Source organism: Eutrema salsugineum, unplaced genomic scaffold, assembly GCF_000478725.1.
Source record: "Eutrema salsugineum unplaced genomic scaffold, Eutsalg1_0 scaffold_6, whole genome shotgun sequence".
NCBI classification, from domain to species: domain Eukaryota; kingdom Viridiplantae; phylum Streptophyta; class Magnoliopsida; order Brassicales; family Brassicaceae; genus Eutrema; species Eutrema salsugineum.
This window is the reverse complement of record NW_006256547.1, coordinates 3,821,292-3,846,579: the sequence shown is the minus strand read 5'-3', so window position 1 is coordinate 3,846,579 and position 25,288 is coordinate 3,821,292. Positions and strand designations below refer to the sequence as shown.

Here is a 25,288-nt window from a genome sequence, read left to right as displayed (position 1 = left end):
TTATTATTATTCATGTGAAATAAAACTGACATAGTGTTGAGTTAATGGGTAGTGTGATATATTAAATGATTAATCCAAACAAGCAGTAAAAAATAAAAGGGTAGGTTTGAAATTTGTCTTGTGTTGCATGGAAATGGAGATTTAATGATAAATAGTGACATGTGTTTAGTAAGATCTTTGGTAGCGTCGCTGTCCTCTCTCTCACTACTATCAACAGTAATATTTAATATATTGCACCGTCGCAGAAAAAAATAAAATAAAGAGGACTATATGATGAGACATAATTAGGTGAATGATTATAGATCTTTTTATCTGTAAGAATACAAGAATGAAAGTTATTTCTTCTAAATGACATGGTTTTTACGAAAAAAAAGCACCATGTGTTCTAAATATACTATGTTATCTAATAGCATTGTACCTTCACGTCCTGATATTTTCTAATTTGCAAATAATCAAATTCATCCAAAATTAAAGGATGAAAAAATGATCAAAAGAAGGAGACTGAATTTAGGACGTGGATGTAATTAATTTTAGTATTTATAGGCAATGGTGATAATAATTACAGCGATCTGCGCCATAACCAAAACGAGTGGTCCAACACCAAGAAACTCGCAGCTCAACGTGCCTCCAAGCTAGACAACCAAAACTTTGATGTCAAAAAAGAAAATAAAGGATAGACAACCAAAACTTTTCCAACAGCCCCACAAAATTTAACCAATCAAGCTTTGTTTTGTTCTTAAATGAATACTTAGAATATATTTTTTTCTTTCTTACTTTGGCTATAGAGATCATTCTCCCAATACACTCTTCACTCTCCCCACATGCGTGTGTATATACATATGTAACGAACACTTTGATTTTGATATAACAAAATCTGAGATTATAGCATCATAGGAGGTGAAAAGTAAAGGCTTTGCATGTTTGGCCATTCGACATGCGACCTGGTTCGCTTGGCGGAAACTAAACGATGAATAACTTTTTTTTGTTTTTGGTTAAAGGGTTTAAAGATAGAGAAATTAGGTCGGAATTCTCTCTTGAATGTTCTGAATTATCTATCCCATGAAGATATCATTCTTAAGTAGGTCCAACTATTATATATCCCCCTTAAGGTCTGGAACTTGCAATCAGAGATAAATTCAATCTTTGTAAAGCCCAACTTCATATCGAAGATGCAACAAAACACGAAATAAAGTTTTGAACTATGCTCTGTTTTCGACAATTTATCTTTGTGTTAGTATTTACACGACAAATTTTTTACCACCAAAAAAAAAAAAAATCCTTAGCAGAAAGTACAAAAAGAAATGCACATCTAAGATAAGATGAAAAAAAGTCGTGGGCTTGGGCTATGCTGGACCAATGCCATTTCTGTCTGTTATCACTAAGAAACATAAAAAGGTGTCTAGATTCAATGTATCTAGGAAAAAGGAAAAAAACGCTAGAGTTAGGGAGAGAGTAGGATTGGGCTTTAAATGCGGAGAATGTACGGAAAAAGAATAAACCTTAAAAGCCGTCTAAATTCAATCCACAATCCCAAGCATCCCGGGATTCTCTTCCCACAAAAACATAACTCTTGTCTCTCTCTCTCTCTCCACACTTGCTCTGTATTAATAGAACGATTCTCTCTTCCGGAAAATTTGTCTCATCACAATTTGATTTCTTCTTCTTCTTCTTTTTTTTGTCTTTCTTAAAGAGAACGAGAGAAGTCAAAATGGTTTTGTGGGTATTCGGATATGGATCTCTGATCTGGAACCCAGGCTTCCAATTTGACGAGAAGCTCATTGGCTACATCAAAGACTACAAACGCGTCTTCGATCTTGGTATATATCTATAAATTCAACCACATTCTTGTCCTTCAATTTTTTTGTTTTTTGAAATTTCCACAAGAGAATCTGAATCAAAACAATGTTGCTATTTTTGTCTGCAGCGTGTATCGATCATAGAGGCACCCCTGAACATCCTGCTAGAACTTGCACGTTGGAGCAATCCACTGGAGCTATATGCGTAAGAAAGTTCATATTTTTATAAGAAAAAATTGTTTCTTTTTTTTTTATAATGAATTTCCGATGTTGAAATCGTTGATATTTTGGGCAGTGGGGTGCTGCTTATTGTGTTCGTGGAGGACCCGAGAAGGAGAAACTAGCAATGGAGGTAAAAAGAAGATCCTTTTGTTTATCTTTCGTACACAGATTGTTCTATTTTGTGTCGTTGGATCTGATTATTGACGGCTCATGTTTCTCTTGGCAGTATTTGGAACGGAGAGAGTGTGAATACGACTCAAAAACCCTTGTGGAGTTTTACACTGTAAGAAATTTGTTATTGTTTGTTATTGTTGTATTTTCCAAATTTAGAAAGTTCTTCTGTTGTATTCATTTAGTTTCTATTCATTGGATGCAGGAAACCGAAACCTCCAAGCCAATCTTGACCGGAGTTATTGTGTATGTTTGGATATAAAAAAAAGTCTCCCTTTTATTGTATTAATTTGGATGACTCAATGTTAAAATAAGATTGATGTGTTTTGTGTAGCTTCACTTCAACTCCAGACAAAGTGTCGAACAAATACTATTTGGGTCCTGCTCCATTGGAGGAAATGGCGAAGCAAATCGCCACAGCTTCTGGACCTTGTGGGAACAACCGGGAGTATCTTTTCAAGCTTGAGAAAGCAATGCACGACATTGGTGAGATTGAGAGAGAGACAGCTTCTTTATTATGTTAAAGGAACACTTTTTGGCATGGTTTTTTGATGTTGATGAATGTTCTGAAACAGAGCACGAGGAAGAGTATGTGATCGAATTGGCTAACGAGGTGAGGAAACAGCTCGACTTACCAAAGGAAGTGAAGTCATTGTTGAAGCCTTCGGTTTCTCATGTACCCATCAACTCTCAAGCTCAAGCTCAAGCTCATGTTTCCACTCTTCCACGGGTTTTTGCATCATGAGTGACAAGCAAAAGTCATCGAGCTAACTTAACAACATTTGTTGTGATGAGGAATTTACGGATGTAGCTCTTTATCTTTCGACTTCAAATTTGATATCAGTTTTTAACTTTTAGAATTTTGAATCCTGAAAACCGAGCTTCATATGTTTTTTTGTTTCCTCTGTATTCTCAGTGAGAATTTTTTAACTTAATGACATATGAAGATTCGATTTTTTAGAATATCAATAAAATTTTATCTCTCGTCTGTGTTTTGTAGACATATATAATCACAAAATTACCACCCAAAATGTAAGAAAACTGAAAACCTTCTGAAGTTGTTTTTCATGAGCAAACTTTTATAAAATGCATTATTACATTACTGCAAATGACAAACCGATAATATGATTTCACACTTTACAAAAGTTTGCTCATGAAAGAAGATCTACTCTATAAAACAACATTTCTTGACGACGACTAGGATTAGAGCTTTAAGGGTATGATTAGTAGTCGATCTCAAAGCTAATTAAGTTGGAGATGAAAATGGATTTCGGAGATGATCTTGGAGAGAAGTATCAACGAAAAGAGGCATGGACAGAACTGGGCATGGACCATGACGATGAAACTTTTAACTTCATTTAGATTCCAGTTTGGTAATAAAACTAATGCTGATCATGGCTCAGCTTAGTTTAAACGCAATAGGTAAAGGTATTATGAAAACGTTATTGAGCAATATAGACACATTAATTGGTATAGCGATTAGAAATGGTCAAATGGATGCGTTTACGATCCATATTTGGCTTGTCAACTGCATATGCGGAACTAGCTGAATTAAAATTAATAGAATGAAACAAAATTTAAAAGTTAAGTTAATCACATTATCACAATATCATTCATATAACCAAAAAAGTATATATGATTTAGTACATAGTCAACTGTATATGCGGTAAGTGAATCTTTTCGTCAATAATAAGAAAATAATCTATATATTTTAAGTAGCTAATAAAACGGAAATTTACCAAAAGGAAAGATATATTTTATTGAGACGTTACGAATAGTATAAAATCTAATTGATTGAATGATTGACATTTGTTGCAATTCTTTGTCAAAATACGAAAAGATTTGTTTCTCTATCGTTTTTTTTTGTCAAAGATTTGTTTCTATATCTTAAATAGGAAAATAACAAAGAAAAATAGAAGTAAACTTCTTTTATTACAAAAAGGAAATTTATATTTTATGCAAATGTAACAGAAAACGTAAATTTAAATGGGTAACACGTGTCTAAGAAGAAATACCCATAAAAGAATTGAACCAACCACCGATTATCATTTTTAGAAGCCTTTACCAAAGAACTATTGAATTAGAGCATTTCTAAAAAACACTGTATATTTAAGGTGTGAAAAACCTCAATTTTGAGGTTTGAGGATAATATTCGCTAATGATAAACTTCAAATTAAACTTTAAAAATATATTATACTTTGCACTTTACTTTTCACTATTGATAATAATTATCTAAGATCATACAATTTTCATAAATAACTAGAAACCACATAATAAAAATATTATTAAAATATTAGTATTGTTATAATATTTTAATTTGTGTATATTTATATGTTCATGTGTCACTTTATTTTTTTGTGTTATGTTAGTTTGTATTAAATTTGCTTGTAATATTGCTATTATGTAATTTTTTAATGTCATGTACTATTTCTACTATATTTATATTTTATATTAATTTTGTTTATAAATTTATATGTATATAGTTTATTTATACGAATATATATATATGAAGTATTAATTAAACATAAAATTAAGAGAGTTAAAATGATAAACACAAAAATTATTAGGATTAATTTTAAAATATATAATTGAAAAGTTTGGAATGAAATATTGAACAGTAACCTCATATTTGAATAACTTCAAATACTCATATTTGAAGTATTGAACAGTGAAACCTCAAATATAAGATATCACTGTTCAATACCTCAAAATTAGAAGTTTTAAATTGTCTCATGAAATATATAAACCTTTATATTTGAAGTTATTAGGATCTCTTGACGATGTTTTTAGCTAGTAACTTCTATAAATAAAAATATTAAAAGGCCACAGGCTCCCATGCTTGCCCAACTTATGGTGAAGGCTGGCTCCGGTCGTTTTTGTAAAAACTAATAGTCACAGCAACATGTCGAATATTATATCTCGATCCATCAATTAACGCAAAAGAAAAAAAATTTTGGTTAAAAAATTCATAAATAAAAGATAAATTATTTACTAATTTGTTTAAAAGTATCAAAAAATATAAGAATAGACAAAAAAGTATGGCACGAAATAACATACAATTCTGTTTTTCAAAACTCTTCATTAGTAAAAAATTAAGGTATTTACTATTCGATCGAAAAAAGAAACTGAAAATAAAAAGCATTGAGTATATTGTTCTGCTATATATTTTTTTTTTTAAAAATGGTGCGAAAACAGACAATTTTAGTAATATAATTTTATAATTTCATAAGATATTTATAACTTTTTTTGAAAAAAAAAGAAACGGTTAAAAATAACGAACATTCAAAAAATATCGGATTTAAGCGCGAAGAAAACAGAGGATTCCGTTAATTCGATAAAACATCTCAAACGCAAAAGATAAAACACCAAACAACTTAGTACCAAAAGGCTTTCTGCTCAAACAACATAACCAGGAGGTGCCGGAGTCATTGCCGGCGGTCAGGTAACGAAAACCATCTAAAATAGACACGCGTCAAGATATTAGAGGATTGTAGGGTAACGCTTATCGTGGTCGCTTCCCCATCTGATTCTCTCATCTGCGGATTCTTCCTCATCTTATTAAATCCGCTTAATTGTCTTTGGGTCCGCCCTTTTATTCACACTTCTCTCGCACACAATTCTCAGGGGCAAGTCAAATACTTCTCTCTTCTTCTCTGTCTCTGTCTCTCGGTGAACTAAGCTGTTCTGTAAGATTATGGACGGAGGTGCAGCGTACAACCCACGCACCGTGGAGGAGGTTTTTAGGGATTTTAAGGGTCGTAGGGCTGGCATGATTAAGGCTTTAACCACCGGTAATAATCGTTTCTACTTTTGCTTGTGTTTTTTGTTGTTGTTAATTTAGTTTTCCTCCCATTATCACCGGAAACTCAATTTTTAGATTTCCCTTTTTGCAGATGTTCAAGAGTTTTACCGACTTTGCGATCCCGGTGAGTGTTTCTTCAGAGATTTGTTTCAGGGCTTGATTTTCGCCGACGAAAGTCACTGTTTTTTTTTTGAATTATCTTCTGTGCTTTGGTTCAAGCTGAGTTTTGAGTGTAGCATTAGGGTTCATGTTTTCTCTTATTTGTTTGTGAATCTGTTTGATTTCTCTGAATTCTGCGTTCCAGATTTTTAGCGTGGTGAGTGGGGCGCGATAGCGGAGTAAAGTGTTGATTTTTGTTTGACTTGGTTCAAGTGAAAATTTTGAATACTGATTTTCAAAAAAAAGAAAGTGTTCTTTTTGTGTAAATTCTTTCTGCGATTTCACGATTTTGTGCTCCCCTTCAATTTTCCTGGGTTCTGCATTGTGCTTGTGATAGGCTCTAGATTGTGATGTTTGAATTGTATAAATACAGGGATGGGAGAAGAGATTAGGGTCTCTGAGTTCTTAAGTCTTTGGGAGAGTTGAAAGTGATATTTGTTTCACTTTCGGATTTGTTCTTGGTTGTCTTATTAGCTATGGTCATTGTTTTTCATTTTAATCGATGTTTTAAACTCAACGAGGAAACTGTTTTGATTCTGTTTATCACAATTCAGGGGAGGGGCTTTGAAAGTAATGAAAGTACTCTTTTGATTCACTTCCGGATTTGTTTCTGTGTGTTCTTAGGGTTGGTCATTGGATTCCATTGTAGTGATTTAAAGTCAGCAAAGAAACCGTTTTGATTCTATTCCTCACAATTAAGAATCTCTGAACCTATCAGCTTGACCCTGAAATTAAATTCCTGTTCCGTTGCTTTCCTTGCTTAGCTGTATTGATGAATCCCTCTCTTTCAGATGTTAAATTAGTCAGACAACATTGTCTCTTTGTTTTTTTTTTATGTCATTAGTCTTAGTGTTTTTGGTGCTGTTTCCATTAAGAGATTTTCAATTTGTGATATCATGGATGTTTTTGAAACAACTTGGTCACCTGCTGTTTTTGTAGTAGATGTTTTATGTTTAGACACAGAATTATCTGTTCAAATGAGGTCATATGTTAATAGGAACTGTCGGATTAATTTCCTTATACTTGGTTGTTTGTTTCGTGAAATTAATGATCTGCTAATCAGTTCTGTTTTTGGTTTGTAAAATTTTGGGAGGTTTATGTGATGTGAATTTGAGATGCTATTTCCTAATGTCCTCATTTGTTTTTTTCATTTTGTGATTATAGAAAAGGAGAACCTGTGCCTTTATGGGCACCCGAACGAGCACTGGGAAGTGAATTTACCAGCTGAAGAGGTTCCCCCGGAGCTGCCAGAGCCGGTCTTGGGTATTAACTTTGCCAGAGACGGGATGCTGGAAAAGGATTGGTTGTCCCTTGTTGCTGTCCACAGTGATGCATGGCTTCTTGCAGTTTCTTTCTTTTTCGGAGCCAGGTTTGGATTTGACAAAGCTGATAGGTATGCTTGTTCTTTTCAAACTACAAGCCCTTTTTTTTTATGACTAGAGCTTTTTAGATTATCTTCTTGTACGCCGTTTTTAATCTTGCATGATACCACACGCTCTTGTCGAGCCTCACATTGTTCTACTCCTTCACAGTTTATGCAGTTTTCTGTGATTGATGTTCTTCTTCCACCTTTTGCTGCAGGAAACGGCTTTTTAACATGATGAATGATCTCCCAACAATTTTCGAGGTCGTGGCTGGAACTGCAAAGAAACAGTCAAAGGACAAATCCTCTTTTTCCAACAATAGCAGCAACAGATCCAAATCAAACTCCAAGGTAAAAACATGGGAGATTTTCTTTCTGCTATGTTCTTTACGTGCACTGTTTTTGGTTCCATTTAACTAAATCCTTTGTCCTATTTCTGGTTTAAATTACAGCGAGGATCAGAACCGCGGCCCAAGTTCTCAAAGGCAGAGCCCAAAGATGAAGAGGAAGAGGAAGGTGTGGAAGAGGAGGATGAGGATGAGCAAGGGGAGACACAGTGTGGGGCATGTGGTGAGAGCTATGCCGCCGATGAGTTCTGGATCTGCTGTGACCTTTGTGAGAACTGGTTCCATGGGAAGTGTGTGAAGATAACACCAGCCAGGGCTGAACACATCAAGCAGTACAAGTGCCCATCTTGCAGCAACAAGAGGGCTCGCTCTTAAACTCGTTTTAATTGCCGCCTCTGTGTATTTTGCTTTGCATATGATGAACAACAACAGCTTAACTGTTTGGTTAGATCAGATTTGTCGGTTAAGACTTCATGTTGATTTGGTAATCTAGGCGCAAGTTAGCCTCTTCTTTTCGCCTTCTTAGGAAGACATTTAGGTATCATTGTTACAAATGGTCATTGAGGGAGACAACTCTGTGTTTTAGGGTTTGATCATTGCCCTGTTTTATGTTTGTTTATTAGAGAGGAAAACATTCTTCTTAAACTCTTTTGCCATTACGTTTCCTCATCGTATCACAAGAAACAGAGAAACTGAGACTATGAATGATTTATCTAAATCATTATCTCTGCTTCTTTGTGGCCAGTCGCTTCAAGAATTCGTAGGTTGTGATCATTGTGGTTGCGGACATCGACATTGAAACCCACCTCGGTCCTAACCCTCTGTAACAAGCCCCAAATCCTCCTTCCCTCATCAAACTCTTCACTGTCTGCATCACAGTCATTGCTTGTCTCCTCCCATTCTCTTCTGCGTCTAAGACCTGCAACCTCGTCTTGATTGTGTCTACAGGCATAGTTATCAAAGCCGAGCAACCGCTTGCTGTGGCTGCACTCAGCGCTTGAACCACCATTGAGCCACCAGCATCATCCTTGCGGCCATATGTATGCTTGAACCGAGACCAAATAGATTTTTGAGCCAAAGAATAGGACGCCCACCAAACAGCGTTTGAAGGCGCGTAAGTCAAGATCGAGAGACCAAATCCTCTGTAGAATCCTCTTGGTCCATCCGTGTAAAGAATCTTCCTAAAAGCATCGAAACCATTTGTGTATCTGCAAGAACTGATCACTCCAGGAAGATGTTTATTCAAGGAAAGATCTCCTTGAACCATGAGCCGTTGGCTCACGACATCAATCGGTGTCCAGACAATCTGAGCAGCCACGGCGGAGGTCAAACCGGCTGCACCGTTGGCTACAGCCATAGCTGTTGTATCCGACAATCCTAACCTAGCAGTTGCTTGGCATACACCACTCTTGGTTATCTCTAGTGCTGCCATGTAGAGAGCACGAGCCGGGATGGTTCCAAGCAAAGATGTCCCAAAGCCCTTGTAAAAACCTTTTAGACCCTCGAGTCTAGCGATCGCCAGAGAAATGTTGGCGCAGGAGACACGGGTCGGTGAGACTTGTTGCCTTGTTTTGAGGACTACGATAGGGTAAAGAGCGGTGGATACTCCGGAGAAGAGAGCAGCACCGAGGAAGAAAAACCTGGATTTATCAAGCATTTGCCAGTCTATATCCTTGGGCATATGTACCTGAGAAGATGACGTTGTTGCTCTCTTCTCCTCTCTCATCAAAGCACCTAAACTCATTTTCAGCTAATCTTTCGTTAAACCAATCAAGATTCCAGCTTGAAATACTGTTATTGATGTGCTCAAAAGCAAGAAAGATAAATGGATTGTATGATTGAATTGATCAAGAAAGAGAGACAGGCTAAAATTGTGTAGCTTTCTTCATTCACTAGTCTTAGATGAAATATCTTGTGGAGAAGAGTAGATATAATTATAAACCAGAAGAAGAAGAAAATCTCTGTGGATTTATTAATTTATGAAACTATGAACTCGATAGAGAATATATTATTAAAAAAATATACGTACATGGAAATAGAGAGAGAGAGCCAAAACGATGGGTCGTATATTGGATAACACAAAAAGGAGTGGCCTTTAACGGACTCAAAAGGGTGCAAGACACAGAGAAATATGGGAAGGAGGATGATTGGACACGCGGCAAATGTTGGTTGGTTTAGGTTCGAGAAACCCGCGGCTTTTAAGGTTACATCAGCCTGAGCGGAGTTGGCTTCTGTCGGATCGCCCACTTTGTATATCATTCTATGGGTCAATTTCTTTTTTTTTTTTTGGCTGTTCACATTTATTTTCTTTTTTTTTGCCGCTTAATGTGGGATTCTCATTTAATGTATTTATCAATAAACGTTTTTGTATCGACAATTTGATGTATACAAATCTAAAAAAATAGAGACTAATCAAGTGGTAGACAAATGGTTCCCCTTGTTAGAGGGAGTTGTCCAGTTGGTGTAAACTACAGTTACACAAAACTAGATAAGCCGTTTAAAAAGTCCAAAAAATAGTCTGGATTGCAATTGAAAGTTAAGGGATTTTAGATGATAAGTAGAATGGCTAATGTCTTGAGAGAGGAGGATTAATCTCAATCCATATTATTCAAATTTTGGGTTTGTGCTCACGTCTGCTCTCTATAATGTATTCGGTTTTAATGTAAACTGAATGTAATAAAGTGCATTTCAATGTGAATAAAAAAGTTTAAGAGGTTTCCGATATTTCTTTCATGCCTTTGTTGCAAAAATTTCGATGACAACATGAAGATCAAAGGCAGGAACAAAATTTGACAACTATCACATGAGAATAGGAACCTGGTCTTCTGAGTTGGTTCTTCATACGGGTTTCCTCCTACGCCCGTGTAAGCTCCCATTCCAAGCTCTAAAAAACACTTTGGGCCAAAGAAACGGATGATATTGTTTGGTTCTTTGTTTGCGTCTTCTTCTACATTCTCTCTCGGGAAGTTCAGACGATGTTGGGTTATTGAGTTTGTTTGTCTTAATGAACAAAGCGATGAAGAACCCTTCTTTGTCCTCGACTGGATCCATCCTAAGTAAATGTTCAGCTGCAAACCAAAGCCAATATGGTCAAGTAGTTAGAAACAGAGTCAGTCAGGTGAAACCAGATGGTCAGGGCGATACTTACATCCGGCAAATACAGGGAGACCACGACGCTGCCACTGAGGAAAAGGGGTAGCAAGTTCGAAGCCAAAGGATGAAGCCAGAGGTAAAACAGATGAGACAACATCTTCGTTTTCTATCTGATGGATGGAGCATGTGCTGTATACTACTCTCTCAACATGTGGAACTACAGTGTATAGGCATAGGTTGAGTACTAATTGAACATACAATTATATGGTTTGTGAGGGAAAATTAAACATGGATCAATGTGTTAGGGAGATTCGTCAAAAGCTTAGTAAAAGCCACATAAAGATTAGCTGGTAGGGTAGCAACGATATTTATTGCTTTCACCAACATGAGAAAAGTATGTAAACTCACAGGAGAGCGCATGAGCAAGAGCCTTCTTCTGGAAAACAGCGAGCTTGTGCAGTCTCATGGAGTCATAGTTCATGTTATCTACATCGAAAAAAGTGTCTTAAAGATCCAGTTACCATAACACACAGAGAGAGAGAGAGAGAGAGAAGGATCAGTAAATACCTGCTGAATGAGAAGGAAGGAGATGGTCCAAACGATCTGTGATTGTTCCCGAGCCAGAGCAAGAAGGATCTAATAATATAGCCCGAACCTGCGATAATCACGCAAGCATGCAGAACAATGGTTCAAATGAAAACATCTGCTTCTGCTATAGAACACTAGACAGTTATTCATTTCAGAGAGGGACTCTTCACGGTAGGATATCTACACAACAGAAAATAAAAGAAATTGGACTGGGACGATATACATCCTCATTGCAGCCAGCTAAAGAAGATCTAAAATCAAGAAATGATCCTAAAGACGTTGGTATGGATATATTTCATGGAACTACAAGAAAAGTAGAGCCATACAGACTACATAATGCTTACCTTTGCAAAAGAAGGATCTTTCGGATCTAGGCCCAAAAAATCACCATGAAAGACTTCAATATCTACACAACTTGGGGTTAAGAAAAGCAATCATGGACAGACATGACATGAGACCAATCAAACTTGTTTTTCAATTCGATTTAATTTAACTCACTTGGGATAAAATTACCAAACAGAAGCTAAAAGGGTTATACGTGAAAGAAGGCTATAGAAGGATACTGGTAGCACCAGACAGCTTTATAGTCTGTTCCAAACGCTTTACACGTTCTTCATTTAGCTCGCATGCTATGATTTTTCCGTGTCCTTTCATAAGAGCAGCAAGATGAACAGTTTTGTTTCCTGGAGCTGAACAGGCATCAAGAACCTTCACAAAAGAGGCAAAAATAAGCAGACAGGATACAGTAAGTGTATTTCAAAATCACCAGATAAAAAATTCTATTGTCATGTGTGTTTCATCATATGGAAAAAGTGGGTGAGAATTGTGGCCTACCTCCCATCCTGCTTGTGGCTGCAGTGCCGCTGCTACCATTGAACTTGCCTTCCCCTATTTTTCAAAGGAAAAACTATCAGTAAAATTAACTATATATTAAACAGAATTTAAAAAGAGCATCCACCGTTTACCTGCAAAAATATACGCCCATTCATAACCAAATGATGAGCATGCAAATCGCTGCCAGGGGGCATCACCAACAAGTCAGGAACTGTCTCATCCTTCTGCACCTGTTTTATAAACAAAGAGTAGATTATTACACCAAATTTTATTCTTCAAAGTTTATTAAAAGCTTGGAATGTACCTTATACTGTTTCTCTAGCTCCTGCACTGCCGAATCTACATCCATCTTGAGTGTATTTACACGAACATAACGTGGTTTTACATGACCTGCATCCAATTTTGAAATCAAGATATAGAAAAGAAGTCAAGAAAATAAATACTAGGTAACAAGTTAATGGTATTTTGAAAATACCTTTAAGCTGAGAAAGACCCAACAACTCATCTACGCTTTCAACTTTCTTTCTCACTAGAAGCGTGGCTAGACCAGACAGCAAAGCATCTTTATGGCGCATGAGAATCTTCTCAGCATCACCAACTGATGGAGTATCCTGCAATTACAAGTCCCCTTGAGAAAAGCTTACTAATTTGAGCATTGCTAAGGATTGAATTAAGCTATTACCTTTCCGAAAAGGATATCGTAGCAAATAATGTAGACCAATGGCTCTTGCCTCTACAAACAAAAGAAGAAAACCAAAAGGAAAACTAAGCATTGAAGGGTAAGTGAAAGCAGCATTGATAGCAATTACGATCAAACACATACCTTCCATTTACTATTCAATATGTTAGCGATTTCCAGAACATCCTTTATCACATTAAGATCTGCATACAGACAAAACTAATTTCAATTACCAAGAGCAGAACATATTTTACTCAAAGCTCAAAAATCAAAACTTTTAGCGAGGAAGCATGATTCTCGCTTCGGAAGAGAAAGAAGAAGTTGACATACGCTTGAGAGTCTCGCAAACGAGAGCGAAAGTGGCGCGTTTGTTGCGTACGGAAGGGCTGAAAACGAGTGACTTTATGGAAGCGACGGCTCGGCGGTCGGCGTCACCTCGGAGAACGGTCCGGAGCACATTAGCAGCTTCCCTTCTGGCGAACAGAGCTGATCTCTCGGCGCCGGAAAACTTTTGCTTGGCCGGCTGTCGTGTGACTCGCGGCGGCGCGTTTGCTTTGTGACGCGCCATAATACACTCAAAGAGTCCTCTCACAAAACTAAACCCCTTCTGAGTTCTGACCTTCTTTGTCTTAGCCCCTAAACGCACCGTTTCAAGTCTTGGCTCTTTTAAACGCACCGTTTTTAAGTCTGAGCTCTTTTAAACGCAGCGTTTTCAAGTCTTAGCTCTTTTGAGTGCACCGTTTGCAAGTCATAGCTCTTTAAACGCACCGTTTGAACGCACGGCATAAGTTACGACGAATTACTAGGGTCTAGGGAGAATGAAATACATACATAAACAAAGTCTGCTTGACTATGAAATTCGAAGTGTTTTAAACTTCTAACTTATTATTACTTACCTATGAACGAAAAAAGAACCAAAAGTTGAAAATAAATTCAACAGTCAAATGCATAGATAATTTATCATCTTTTGTCATTTAGTTTCAGTCAACGATGTCATTTTTTGCTTGAAATAAAAAAATAGGTGTTTTTCTGAGTGATGGTCATATTTGTGGTAGCGTAACTTCAGCCTTAAGTCCTTGCACGACGAGACTTATGAAAAAGACTTTGAAAAAAAAGAATAGTCGTGGACCAAGACACAAGTCAACCACAAGTCGTTGTAAAAGGAAAAAAGACCAAAGAGCATCATCTTCCTATGTAAGTTTCCTTATGAAGTTGTACACATTTTTACAATTATACATTAAACACTCACCTTGAAGCTTCCTTTCGAAAGTTAATTCACTAAAACATATAGGCACTCAACCATTCTTTATATGCATAAACAGTATTGAGTTAGTTATGAATGATGCAGAGACAAACTTGGCGAGGAGTTCCAGTGATGATACTCACACAGGGTTCAAGCTTCCGGAGCTATACTTGTCAGATGAATGGATGGACGATGATCTTGTGTCTGCGGTTACCGGGATGAACCATTCTTATGGTGATGATGCTGCTGCTTTCTTCTCCGGTTCTTCTAGCTGTTTCAGTCATCACGAATCTCCAAGTACCAACGCTTCTCCTCCCGCTGCTTCTACAGGTAAGTTTCTTCTTTCGTTCTGTGGAAACCATACAAGAAAGGATCATTCCAAATGAAAATGATTCATATGAAGCTATGGTTGTGATCTTTGAGGATTTTATCAACCTTATGTGTTCGAAAGGCAGACATAAATCCCCTGATTAAAGCGTCTGCAGATCTTAGACATAAGGACTTGGACTTTAGACTTTTAAGGTGAATCAAAATGGAAGTTACTGTTCATTATATGCTAAATCTATTTTTTTTTCCTAGTGCAAGAAAACCAAATTAAGAAAGAAAAGAAGAAAGTTAAAGAGAGAGTTGCATTCAAGACACGGTCTGAGGTGGAAGTGCTTGATGACGGGTTCAAGTGGAGAAAGTATGGGAAGAAGATGGTAAAGAACAGCCCAAACCCCAGGTAGGGAATACATTTTCTCAATTCTTATTTACCACCTTTTCATACTCTTGTGACCAAAAACACACACAGAAAGATCACTCAGTTCCCTTGATTCTAAAGAAAAGCCAAAAAAATGGCATGCTTGTTAGAGTTGAGCTGTTTTTCAGACATTGCAATCCGCTTGTATGACCTGAAAATCAATTTCCATGTAATTTGCAGAAACTACTTCAAATGTTCAGTTGATGGCTGTCCCGTGAAGAAAAGGGTTGAAAGAGATAGAGATGACCCGAGCTTTGTGATAACAACTTACGAGGGCTCCCACAATCACTCAAGCATGAACTGAGGTTCTTCAAAATTTTATCAACTCTTCGATTTTTCCTGAATTTATGGCTGCCAATGCAAGAATGCTTGGTTTGAGAAAAGATTGTGAAACCATGATATTTAGAGTATTCACCTTCTGAATCTGTTCTTGAGACAGATTTTCTATGGTTATCATACTTGTACTACTTCTAGTTCCTTATATGCAATGTAAACTGGTTGACAGGTTCACATATTTTGAGAGATTTATGATATTCTGAATCTATAGTAGCATCTTATTGAGAGAATCAGAAATATAGTCCCGAGAACCTCATATCATTTCATAAATTATCAATGCAAGTATAAGCAGGAAATTACCAGACAAACATGAATACAATGGCTTCTTACCAGCTGTGAATCTGCATAAGTAATCAAGAGAAAATAATGAGAATCCGTGCACAATAAACAGAGAGAGCATCACAATTTATTCAATACCCGAAAACGAGCCATTACAGAGAATTACAGAGCGGTCACTTACCATGCAACATACCTTGAATTCAGCCTTGATCTTCCCGGAGTGAGATGGAGACCAATCGACATGTTTCTCCTATGACGTCGAGTCTTCTTATCACAGTGATTTCTAAAGGCACTATTTACACTCCAGACGGGAAATCATAAATTTTGAGTAACTGGAAAAATATTATCAACTTTTTTATAAAAAAAACTAGCATAGATGAAAGAGAAGACTTTGATTTATCAAATGGAGTATATTTACCAAACAAAATATTTCTCATACACATTCATAAAACTGATGACATCTATATCTACTTCTTTCAACTACGATCAGGGGAGATGGCTAAGCATTTTCCATCATGATCGGGACTGCTTCCGCATCAAAATGACTGGTTCTTAAGCAGAGAGTGGAAACAAACTATAAAATAAAACGCCAATGGAAATGCTACTATCACAATCATTTTGTTATTTCATTTGAAAATATCACGTCTGAATTTCTTGTAAATGGAACAAAGGCAGCAGAGCTACTCAAATCACCTTCTTGATTGTGCGTATCGGTTGTTATACTCCACAATGTGTCCAAGTTCTTTCCGGTTGCTTGTGCGTTTGATACAATGGTCGCCTTTGACTTCGAAGCTTGACACTTGATGGTTTTACCATTACCACTGGCAAGTAACCAGCGGGATCCAGACTCTTGCTGGGTTTTCGTACACCACTGATGATCTACACCAGGCTCAGTTTTCAAACCCGCAAGACTAATGTCAGTGATTCTCCACAAATATGTATCATATTCAAAGGACTCCTTAATTCTTTCTTCTTGAGCCAAACCACACACAGATGGATTTGAGGAAACCAAAGACCTTTCAACTTGGATCAGAGCAAGCATAGATGCACCAACAGGCTCATTATTTCGGAATGGATCTCTAAGTAACACACGGAAAGCAAGTGTCAACTTGTTCCCGAAAGTATGACCCTTTCCACTAGAAGCTTGATCTTGATAGGCACGGTGCGCTAACTTTTTCTCTCTCGTATGCTTGCTGGTTTGATCTCCGGTGTCTGACGTGCCATGTTCAAGCCTTAACCACTCATCCAACGTTAATGAAAAACTAATTAACTCTATTGCCTCCGACTGATCCATGGGTTTTGGTGCAATGACTGATGGTGGATCTTGGTCTGACATGCTACATTGAATCTTTAATCCTTCTACCGAGAGAAGTTCTATCCCATCGATAGCCAAGGAAGCAAGAGCTTCAAGAGGTACATAACCTGAACACATATTGGATCCAAAGCCCCCAAATTTTTCCTTTGAATGAATCAAATCCAGCTGTCCTGATGGTTTATGAAACGTGGCATCATTTACAATTCTGCAATTCATGGAAACAAAAATAACAATTATATCTTATTAGAATGAACTTGGAAAGTAGAAATATAATGCATAATGTATCAACATGGTAGAAAGCATCTAAACCTTTCAAATCTTGCGCCCTCGATAACTTCATGTATTGTTTTCCCCGTAATATCTTCCAAAGGCATTAATGCATTAACTTCAGAGCAAAACCCTTCAATTCCAGAAGCTGCCAAACTTTGGAGTATTTCAGGGATATCAGAACCTAATTCTGGTACTAGTACCACCGGAATTGAAACTTGCATGATCAGATGTGATGCATCCTTACACTTTCTGAACAGTAATGGATTCATGGACCGGATACAGCCTCCCCCATTTGTCCAAACAAAAGGACCAATGTTATCTGCAAGTGGCGGCAAATCTAATCCCTCGTCAACCGGAAGCTCTATTGGACTTCCAAACCCATCAGAGCAAACACATAGAGAGTTGTTAAAACTGTTGTCATTTAAATCCCACTCTTGCATTGAAGTTTCAATTTCCAAGTCTTCAAATATTTTGGCATTCCTTCTGTTTATTAACAGCTGAGGTTTTACCTCACGCTTGGTTTCCCCAACACCCAAAGAACTTGAAGAAAACGAGAAATCATTCGATGCCTCATCAATATCAGACACATATTCTGCTCCTCCATCTATATCTAAGAGAAAGTTTCCAGAAACCTGAGCCTCCTTCTCAAACTCTCGAAGCAGATATTCACGAGGAGATGTATCTGAGGTATAAACATAAGAACATTCCTCAAATTCCAGCATGTTTAGAAAATCATTAGCTACAGATTCAGTAATGTCATCCAAGCTTAGTGACTTTGCTGATCTTTTTGCAGCTTTGTAACCAGAATTAACTTCCAAAAAATTATCTTTCTCAGTAGAATCATCCTTGGCCGATGAAGAATTAATCTCAAATGACTCAGAAATCACCTGGCTACTGAAAACAGACTTGGATCCTCCAAAAACTGAATGTTTTGGCAAGAAATTGCTTGCTCCACTTTTTGGCTCGGCCACTGATAACTGATCACGACAATGGGTTTCCTCGGAAAAGGCTGCATCTTCATCTTTAAGTAACTCATGGACATCAATAATTTCAATTTCCGAGGACTCCATTTTTGGATCAGTACTTTCTTCCAGCCTGGATACTTCTTGCTGAAATATATCTAATCCTTTTCCCGTGAAAGCAAATTCAGTGTCGTCAGAGTCATCTGCTTGCTTGTCAGTCTCCAAACCTATGTCTACCTTAGTTTTCGCCAGATGCTCATACTCTATATCAGTTCCTGTAGACCTTTGTGGGTTTTCCTCGCTGAGTTTTTCGTAGAGAAAATCTATTGACTGGGAAAGATCCAGACTCAGATTCGACGAGAGTTGATGGGAGACCTTTCCATCATCAAGCGTTGAAGATCTATGGTCCATACTTGGAACACTACCAACCCGCTTCAGCATCACATTTCCACTAGCTGAATCACAGACTGAGCTGGTGACAACCGAGTAATCAAAACTAAGATTCAACACCGCGGAATCTGCCAGGCCAGATAGCTTGAAGCTCGTGTTCCATTTTGTAGTGCTTCTTGCACCTTCCAGCTCCTCTAGAGACAGCGGTAAGATCCTGGTGAGATCAACCCAATGCTTCCCTAGAGTAAGCCAGGGAGCATCAACAGGAGAGGCAGAGACCAAAAAAAGCTTCACTTCATATTTTACAGAACGATGAGGCCCATGTTTGCTACCGTATACTGAACATCTGTGCATTAAGGTCTCTTCAAACTCGGCAGTTCCTTGCAAAACCTTGGAAGGTTGAGTGGACATCACTTCATCTTTCCTCTTCCACTGCACAACTAATTTAGTACCATCCAAATTTGAAGGTAGTCCTTCAATGGAATGAACATGGAGACGAAAACACACATCAAACCTACGCTGCCCAAAATGAGCTATGGCTTTCAAGGGTTTCTTCCAATCCCATGGTACAAAGGATTTCTTCTTCTTATTTGGCAATAACAACCCAATTTCTGTGGTTCCCTGACCGGAACTTAGAGTACTAACCGACGCACAAGTTCTGGAAACAGATTTAGACCGGACAGGAGGCAACGAAAGCACTGGTCTTTGAGGTGCATTGTTCAAGTAAAGAGCTCTACTTACCTCCTTAATGTCCCTCAACAGCTGTCCATTGTAGGAATCTGCCGATGAATCTTCTCTCTCATTAGAGGACATTGCTTACATTCTTTGATCAAGTCATCAAATCTCAAACCGGAGCCAACAATCGAGCAATGCTGAAAAATTCAATTAAACAAATTTAGAATCAAAGTTTATAATACTAAAAGGAATGGAAATAATCGTTGCTCCAAAAATCACAAGCCAACGAATCCTAACATATCCTTTAAGTCGGAACGAAAGTACGAAACTTGAAACGGGTTTAGTCTCAAATGAAGTTGCTTGCAGATTCAAACGAAAGAGCATATAATCCAAGTAGATTTCAATTGTTTACTTGCTTTGTGCTACTACTAGAAGCAAAGAATCTAACCCAGAAGCAGATAAATCTGTTCTTATTCTTACCAGTTTCCAATGATTTTGGAAGAGCGCGGAAACTAAACAATCAGAGATCTCCTCGGGATTCTAAAAATAGAAAATTTTAAAGATCTTCACGGGAAAAGCGTGAGTAAATTTAATGCTTGAGTTCGCTGGTAGGGCTTCTTCACATGATTTGGTGGGTCCAAAAATAGTGTTGTAGTTGGTGAAGCAGTGACGTAACCATGGAGGCAGAGCGGCATGACTAATGAGAAAGATGAAGATGAAGCTAAGCGAGACAAATGTGTGTTGTTTTTCTGTTCTCCAATCGCACAGAAAACGGCATGCATTTATGTATTTTGCAGTTTAAAGACAGCACGCAGTTGCCATCCACTTTTTAAGGAAGTCTTTTCCTGAATAGAAACACTATAGAATGTTTTTAGAGAATTTGACTAACATACAAAATTACAAATCTCGATCTGAAGCTAATAAAGAAAGTATCAAGCTGAAATAATTCATAAGAAAAATGAATTATCAAAAAATACTAAAGTGATAATAAAGAGATCAATTAAAATTAAAGAAAATAAAACAGATTGTGTAAATCAGTTACATAAAACAAAATAAAGCATGGCTATATTTATTTAATTTAGGCTGCTATGCAGAGTTGGCCCTGAACTGCATATTTTTTGCATGGGCTGCCCGCTATAAAACAAAAAATTGGCTGTTTTACATATTTTTTTCAAAAAATAGGCTGTTTTATCTTTAAAAATTTTCATGTAAACATAGAGACCACAAGCCCATGTTTGGTTTGCTTGGACTCAAGGCCGGCTCTGCTGCTATGTATTATAAAATTAAAGAGGATTTTCAAATACAGCTAGTAATAGAAATGATGTAACAAAGATATGTTGCATGTTATTTGAAGACAAAAAAAAAACTCTTTTAAAATGTAAATTATGAGTTATTTAATTTACTCAGTTAACAACTCGACAAACGTCAGTTAATTTAAAAAATCAACTTTAAAGCAAATAATTACAAATCTTGAAGCTGTCACCTTTTTTATTTTTGAACGAAAAAAAAGGAGATCCAAATCAATGGTTGAGACTTGATGTCTTGTCCTTTACTCAGCTAAGTTTAAGGATAGTTAGTTATTGGCATATTAATTACACCAGCCGTTGAATTTGAGAGGATAGACGTAAACAACAAGCAAAGACACCTTTCTCTTCTATTGACCCCTAAAAATAATTCTGCCTTGCGTTGTACTCCATCGATGATGACTACACCGTACTCCTCAGACGATATTCATTCTCCGGTAAACTCGACAGTGATTGCCATCGACAAAGAGAAGCAAAGTCATTACGCTGTTCGTTGGGCTGTCGACCATCTCTTCACTGCAATTCATAATCCATTCATAACCTTGCTCCATGTTCGTCACAAAATCTCAAATCGTAGGTCATTCTCTTATAATCTTTGAATTAGTTTCTTGGAATCAGTAGAATCATGTGTGTCAATGTCGAAGATTTTTTTTTTTTTTTGAGTAATTTGCAGATGGAGGAAACGGAGCCAACTTTAATAATGATGATCTAAATCAGCTTTTTGTTCCATATCGAGGATATTGTGCAAGAAAAGGGGTATGTATATAATCCTTCTTCCATCTCATTAAATTTGAGCATTGTTTTTCTTTTTTCTCAAGCAAAAATGAAAAAATGTTTTTAACGCACTCTAAATTAGTAGATTTCAATGACGGAGGTTATTCTAGAGGATTCGGACGTGGCAAAAGCAATCTTGGACTATGTTAATAACAACCTCGTTAACAATCTTGTGTTGGGATCATCCTCCAAGAACGCATTTGCTAGGACTCTTATGTTTAGCAAACCCCATGAGGTGCAAGCTAGCATACTGAAATCGACGCCTGAGTTTTGTTCGGTCTACGTAATTTCTAAAGGGAAAGTTGTGTCATCTCGACCGGCTCAAAGACCTATCACTAATACGCTTGCTCCTCCTCGTGTTCCCTCCTCTGGCTTTCTAATCCAATCTTTATCCGATAGCGAGCAAGATTTTGTACCTAGGTATAAAACTAAGCTTTGGTTTCTTTAATCATGCACTCTTTTTTTTTTGGATAAACCAAACAATTGTGGGATGATGTTGCTCGAATGCTCCACGTGCACATGCTAATAAAGGTTTCTTTATACATTTAAGGGTTCAACGTAGCGCAAGGAGAAAATCTACAGAGATATATCCGCACAATCGTGCCTTCAACACAACGCAACAAAGGCAGATAAACCCTAAAAAGAATGAGTCGACCGATTTCAACAACGGCTTTACTCAAGTTTCGTTCCAAAGGAAACCGACAATACAAAGTTCATTTTCCGATGAATCTGAAGGTGGTTTAGGCATGATAGGTTCCATTGATCTCTCTGCTCATAATTTAGATTACTATGGTGCATCGAGTTCTTCAGACGAGTCAATTCCTCAAACAACTGTACGTTTTCTTGAATGATTTTTTTTCTGAGTTTAAGAATTAAGATTAATTAGAAGGTCTAATTAGTCCATCATTGTTGCTATTTTATTCGCAGAAAGATATTGAAGCTGAAATGAGAAGGCTAAAGATTGAACTCAAACAAACTATGGACATGTACAGCTCAGCTTGTAAAGAAGCACTTACAGCAAAAAGAAAGGTACTTCTTTACTAATTTTATGTATAATATATAAGAAATTATACAAATAGAGAAAGTGCGTAGTAAAAATTTGAGGTAAGTTTCTTGTTGCATATGGCACTCATAGCCATTTTATTTTTATTCTTTCTAGGCAAACGAGCTAAATCAATGGAAAATAGAAGAAGCACGTAAATTCGAGAAAGCTAGGCTTTCTGAAGAAGCAGCATTGGCAGTTGCAGAAATGGAGAAGGCAAAGTGTAGAACGGCCTTAGAAGCAGCCGAGAAAGCACAAAGAATGGCAGAGCTAGAAGGACAAAGAAGGAAGCAAGCAGAGATGAAAGCAAGAAGTGAAGAAGAGGACAAAGACCGAGCAATGACTGCTTTGGCGCATAACGATGCTCGTTACAGAAGATATACGATAGAAGAGATCGAAGAAGCCACAGAGAGGTTTGGAAATCATAGGAAAATTGGAGAAGGAGGATATGGACCTGTGTACAAAGGCGAACTTGACCATACTCCTGTTGCTATCAAAGTCTTGAGACCTGATGCTGCTCAAGGAAGAAAGCAATTTCAACAAGAAGTAGAGATTCCTTCTTCTTCTTTATAATTTATTATCCAAGATTGCTAAGTTTTTAATCTCATGATTTGTACACTCTCATTTTACAGGTTGAGGTTCTTAGTTGCATAAGACATCCTAACATGGTCCTTCTCCTTGGTGCATGTCCAGAATATGGATGCTTGGTTTATGAGTTTATGGAAAATGGGAGCTTAGAGGACAGACTCCTACGCAGAGGGAATTCTCAACCGCTTTCTTGGAGGAAACGTTTTGAAATAGCGGCTGATATAGCTACTGCCCTCTCATTCCTTCATCATGCTAAACCAGAACCTTTGGTTCACCGAGACCTCAAACCGGGAAATATACTCTTAGACAAAAACTATGTGAGCAAGATCAGCGATGTTGGTTTAGCCCGGTTAGTCCCCGCATCAGTAGCTGATAGCGTCACGCAATACCACATGACATCTGCAGCAGGAACATTCTGTTACATAGACCCTGAATATCAGCAAACAGGAAAGTTGACCACGAAATCAGATATATACTCGTTGGGAATATTGCTCCTCCAGATTATAACCGCAAAACCACCCATGGGGCTTGCTCACCTTGTTGCGAGGGCAATCAGTAGAGGAACTTTCAAGGAAATGCTTGATCCGGTCGTGTCTGATTGGCCACTACAAGAAGCTCAATCTTTTGCTATTCTATCGTTGAAATGTGCGGAGCTAAGAAAAAGAGATAGACCTGATCTTGGTAAGGATGTAGTCCCACAACTTATTCGACTTAAAAACTTAGGGAATGACGCTGATTTAAGTTTATGATAGAACTAGCGTATGGTTATGACAAGGTTATTTGTTTAATCAAGAAAATTGTTTGAAATATTCTCAAAAGTAATGAACTTCATGTACAATTTATGCAATGGCTCATGGTAGAATTCGAACCGAGTTTATCTCATCTTCCTCATAAATCTTTGTTTTCACAACTTACACTTTCAAAATGCATCATATTGATATTGAGATTCATTTTTAAGTGGAGACAGGTATTGAGACAAATAGCGTGGGATAATGAACCCATAAAAACGTGCAAATGTAAGAGATTACACCATAAATTTTAACCGATACAAGGCTAAACCATTTTTCTTATTAAATTCCTAAATGATTACATCTGTACTTGTATGCAATTATAACGTCTCTAATTTTTTAATAAAATTTATTTAATGCATGGTAGGTGTCTTGGTGATAGAAAAAGGAATTGGGGAATCTAGGGTTTTCGATGACCTGAAGATTTTTTTGTTTTGTTTTTTAAAGACTAGATCCACAAACTCTGCAAATTGAAAAAGCAAACAAAAAGAATGAAGCAAGGCATGGGTAGGGCAGGGAACAGCTAATTAACATCTCAGACGCAGCCACTTCGATTACACCGTCTCAACAACTTTATATTGCTTTACTAAATGTTTAGATTATTTTTCTACCTCGTGAATACACAGTCTTACACAATAGCAACCAAGATAGTTGAGAAAATCTACCAAATCGGATGCCGGATTTTTCTACGTTAGGTAGTGATGTACTGTCCGTTAGTCGCGATTGTAGTGATGTTCAAATAATAGGATTTGTTGAGTTTATACTGAAGATCGAAAAAAAGAGAACAAGAATAAATGTTTTGATCAAAGATGTCAAGTTAATTCCAATTTATTGTACGGGTTTAAATTATCGGATTGAATAGTAATGCAACAAAAACAAATGAAACTAAATAAAAGATTTCAAAATGTAAGGGTTACCAAAAAAACAAAACAATAGCAAATCAAAAAACAAAACAACAGAACTAAATCAAATATCCTCGACCAAGAAAAAGAGAGAGATTTTGATAATGCTAATAACTGAAAATTGACAAAATCTACATATTAATGGCATACGGTTATAATTACTACTTTAATATGCTGATTCATCTTTGTAAAACCAAAAGAACAGAGGCAAATCTAGAATATCAAAATATACGACTCAAAAAAATACATGAAATAGTGAGAGATGTAGAGAGAGAGAGAAAGGGGGTGGGTGACAGATAGAGAGTGAGCACACATAGCTTCAAGCATGAAACCATCAAATATGCAAGAAAGCCACCATGTGTGCTCACTCTCTTCTGTCACCACAATTCCTCATCACTCAAACCATCCTTCTATAAATATATGTATATATATATATATATATCTTTCATTTCTCTTAATAGAACACGCATCTATGATTCAACCACAAACCCTAGCCCTTGTCATTTTGCTACTTTAAACTCAGTATATATTTATATATATATATATATATATATATATATATATATATTCCATGAGGGAGGAACATTGCTCTAAAATCTTATATGATGAGTGTTTTTAATCTTT

General features: G+C 37.0%; 7 protein-coding genes across 9 annotated transcripts; 4 read left to right on the top strand and 3 right to left on the bottom strand.

Moving 5' to 3' along the window:
• The first annotated feature begins 1,544 nt into the window (after positions 1–1,544).
• Positions 1,545–3,148, top strand: LOC18013412 (gamma-glutamylcyclotransferase 2-1). 2 transcript variants are annotated; one of them, XM_006394804.2, is made up of 7 exons: positions 1,550–1,817; positions 1,925–2,001; positions 2,092–2,148; positions 2,245–2,301; positions 2,395–2,435; positions 2,524–2,675; positions 2,765–3,148. In XM_006394804.2, exons 1-7 carry the CDS (start codon positions 1,709–1,711, stop codon positions 2,932–2,934), a joined length of 663 nt encoding a protein of 220 aa, XP_006394866.1. In that variant the 5' UTR covers positions 1,550–1,708; the 3' UTR covers positions 2,935–3,148. The 2 variants fall into 2 exon arrangements, with proteins under 2 accessions (XP_024007083.1, XP_006394866.1); XM_024151315.1 differs by having other exon boundaries at positions 1,545–1,817; positions 2,245–2,435.
• A 2,644-nt stretch (positions 3,149–5,792) lies between these two features.
• On the top strand, positions 5,793–8,367 carry LOC18013411 (PHD finger protein ALFIN-LIKE 4). Its single transcript, XM_006394803.2, has 5 exons — positions 5,793–5,980; positions 6,083–6,115; positions 7,315–7,543; positions 7,732–7,864; positions 7,966–8,367. The coding sequence occupies exons 1-5, from the start codon at positions 5,884–5,886 to the stop codon at positions 8,233–8,235; spliced, it is 762 nt and encodes a 253-aa protein (XP_006394865.1). The 5' UTR covers positions 5,793–5,883; the 3' UTR covers positions 8,236–8,367.
• A 133-nt stretch (positions 8,368–8,500) lies between these two features.
• LOC18013450 (solute carrier family 25 member 44) lies at positions 8,501–9,763 on the bottom strand. Its single transcript, XM_006394802.2, has one exon. It carries the CDS (start codon positions 9,602–9,604, stop codon positions 8,582–8,584), a length of 1,023 nt encoding a protein of 340 aa, XP_006394864.1. The 5' UTR covers positions 9,605–9,763; the 3' UTR covers positions 8,501–8,581.
• Positions 9,764–10,535: 772 nt separating this feature from the next.
• Positions 10,536–13,669, bottom strand: LOC18013356 (probable 28S rRNA (cytosine-C(5))-methyltransferase). Its single transcript, XM_006394801.2, has 13 exons — positions 13,385–13,669; positions 13,199–13,257; positions 13,058–13,108; positions 12,851–12,986; positions 12,680–12,765; positions 12,507–12,605; positions 12,376–12,429; positions 12,105–12,249; positions 11,886–11,947; positions 11,521–11,608; positions 11,362–11,439; positions 11,009–11,170; positions 10,536–10,928 (listed from the first exon to the last, which is right to left on the bottom strand). Exons 1-13 carry the CDS (start codon positions 13,620–13,622, stop codon positions 10,699–10,701), a joined length of 1,488 nt encoding a protein of 495 aa, XP_006394863.1. The 5' UTR covers positions 13,623–13,669; the 3' UTR covers positions 10,536–10,698.
• Positions 13,670–14,271: 602 nt separating this feature from the next.
• On the top strand, positions 14,272–15,605 carry LOC18013336 (probable WRKY transcription factor 50). The gene is made up of 3 exons (XM_006394800.2): positions 14,272–14,627; positions 14,877–15,021; positions 15,220–15,605. The coding sequence occupies exons 1-3, from the start codon at positions 14,390–14,392 to the stop codon at positions 15,341–15,343; spliced, it is 507 nt and encodes a 168-aa protein (XP_006394862.1). The 5' UTR covers positions 14,272–14,389; the 3' UTR covers positions 15,344–15,605.
• LOC18013335 (protein PLASTID MOVEMENT IMPAIRED 1-RELATED 2) lies at positions 14,499–19,940 on the bottom strand. 2 transcript variants are annotated; one of them, XM_024151271.1, is made up of 6 exons: positions 19,747–19,940; positions 17,279–19,463; positions 16,348–17,174; positions 15,848–15,946; positions 15,706–15,716; positions 14,499–14,646 (listed from the first exon to the last, which is right to left on the bottom strand). In XM_024151271.1, the coding sequence occupies exons 2-4, from the start codon at positions 19,402–19,404 to the stop codon at positions 15,855–15,857; spliced, it is 3,045 nt and encodes a 1,014-aa protein (XP_024007039.1). In that variant the 5' UTR covers positions 19,405–19,463; positions 19,747–19,940; the 3' UTR covers positions 14,499–14,646; positions 15,706–15,716; positions 15,848–15,854. The 2 variants fall into 2 exon arrangements, with proteins under 2 accessions (XP_024007039.1, XP_006394860.2); XM_006394798.2 differs by lacking the exon at positions 14,499–14,646 and adding an exon at positions 15,307–15,390.
• Positions 19,941–20,965: 1,025 nt separating this feature from the next.
• Positions 20,966–23,723, top strand: LOC18013315 (U-box domain-containing protein 51). Its single transcript, XM_024151061.1, has 7 exons — positions 20,966–21,143; positions 21,244–21,326; positions 21,430–21,764; positions 21,895–22,177; positions 22,272–22,373; positions 22,504–22,932; positions 23,019–23,723. The coding sequence occupies exons 1-7, from the start codon at positions 20,966–20,968 to the stop codon at positions 23,721–23,723; spliced, it is 2,115 nt and encodes a 704-aa protein (XP_024006829.1).
• The last annotated feature ends 1,565 nt before the right edge of the window (positions 23,724–25,288 follow it).

What these genes read in the sequence shown, in the direction of transcription:
- LOC18013412 (XM_024151315.1), top strand. Translation starts at nt 1,709, where the DNA reads ATGGTTTTGTGGGTATTCGGATATGGATCTCTGATCTGGAACCCAGGC. An exon ending in CAAACGCGTCTTCGATCTTG is followed by an intron (nt 1,818 to 1,924) that starts GTATATATCTAT and finishes TTTTGTCTGCAG; the next exon opens with CGTGTATCGATCATAGAGGC. An exon ending in ATCTTGACCGGAGTTATTGT is followed by an intron (nt 2,436 to 2,523) that starts GTATGTTTGGAT and finishes TGTTTTGTGTAG; the next exon opens with CTTCACTTCAACTCCAGACA.
- LOC18013411 (XM_006394803.2), top strand. Translation starts at nt 5,884, where the DNA reads ATGGACGGAGGTGCAGCGTACAACCCACGCACCGTGGAGGAGGTTTTT. An exon ending in GATTAAGGCTTTAACCACCG is followed by an intron (nt 5,981 to 6,082) that starts GTAATAATCGTT and finishes CCCTTTTTGCAG; the next exon opens with ATGTTCAAGAGTTTTACCGA. An exon ending in TTACCGACTTTGCGATCCCG is followed by an intron (nt 6,116 to 7,314) that starts GTGAGTGTTTCT and finishes TTGTGATTATAG; the next exon opens with AAAAGGAGAACCTGTGCCTT.
- LOC18013450 (XM_006394802.2), bottom strand. Translation starts at nt 9,604, where the DNA reads ATGAGTTTAGGTGCTTTGATGAGAGAGGAGAAGAGAGCAACAACGTCA.
- LOC18013356 (XM_006394801.2), bottom strand. Translation starts at nt 13,622, where the DNA reads ATGGCGCGTCACAAAGCAAACGCGCCGCCGCGAGTCACACGACAGCCG. An exon ending in TATTGAATAGTAAATGGAAG is followed by an intron (nt 13,109 to 13,198) that starts GTATGTGTTTGA and finishes TTTTGTTTGTAG; the next exon opens with AGGCAAGAGCCATTGGTCTA. An exon ending in TCTCCCTGTATTTGCCGGAT is followed by an intron (nt 10,929 to 11,008) that starts GTAAGTATCGCC and finishes TTTGGTTTGCAG; the next exon opens with CTGAACATTTACTTAGGATG.
- LOC18013336 (XM_006394800.2), top strand. Translation starts at nt 14,390, where the DNA reads ATGAATGATGCAGAGACAAACTTGGCGAGGAGTTCCAGTGATGATACT. An exon ending in TCCTCCCGCTGCTTCTACAG is followed by an intron (nt 14,628 to 14,876) that starts GTAAGTTTCTTC and finishes TTTTTTTCCTAG; the next exon opens with TGCAAGAAAACCAAATTAAG. An exon ending in AAGAACAGCCCAAACCCCAG is followed by an intron (nt 15,022 to 15,219) that starts GTAGGGAATACA and finishes TGTAATTTGCAG; the next exon opens with AAACTACTTCAAATGTTCAG.
- LOC18013335 (XM_024151271.1), bottom strand. Translation starts at nt 19,404, where the DNA reads ATGTCCTCTAATGAGAGAGAAGATTCATCGGCAGATTCCTACAATGGA. An exon ending in GAGGGCGCAAGATTTGAAAG is followed by an intron (nt 17,175 to 17,278) that starts GTTTAGATGCTT and finishes CATGAATTGCAG; the next exon opens with AATTGTAAATGATGCCACGT. An exon ending in CGATACGCACAATCAAGAAG is followed by an intron (nt 15,947 to 16,347) that starts GTGATTTGAGTA and finishes GAGTGTAAATAG; the next exon opens with TGCCTTTAGAAATCACTGTG.
- LOC18013315 (XM_024151061.1), top strand. Translation starts at nt 20,966, where the DNA reads ATGATGACTACACCGTACTCCTCAGACGATATTCATTCTCCGGTAAAC. An exon ending in GAGCAAGATTTTGTACCTAG is followed by an intron (nt 21,765 to 21,894) that starts GTATAAAACTAA and finishes TATACATTTAAG; the next exon opens with GGTTCAACGTAGCGCAAGGA. An exon ending in AGTCAATTCCTCAAACAACT is followed by an intron (nt 22,178 to 22,271) that starts GTACGTTTTCTT and finishes TTTTATTCGCAG; the next exon opens with AAAGATATTGAAGCTGAAAT.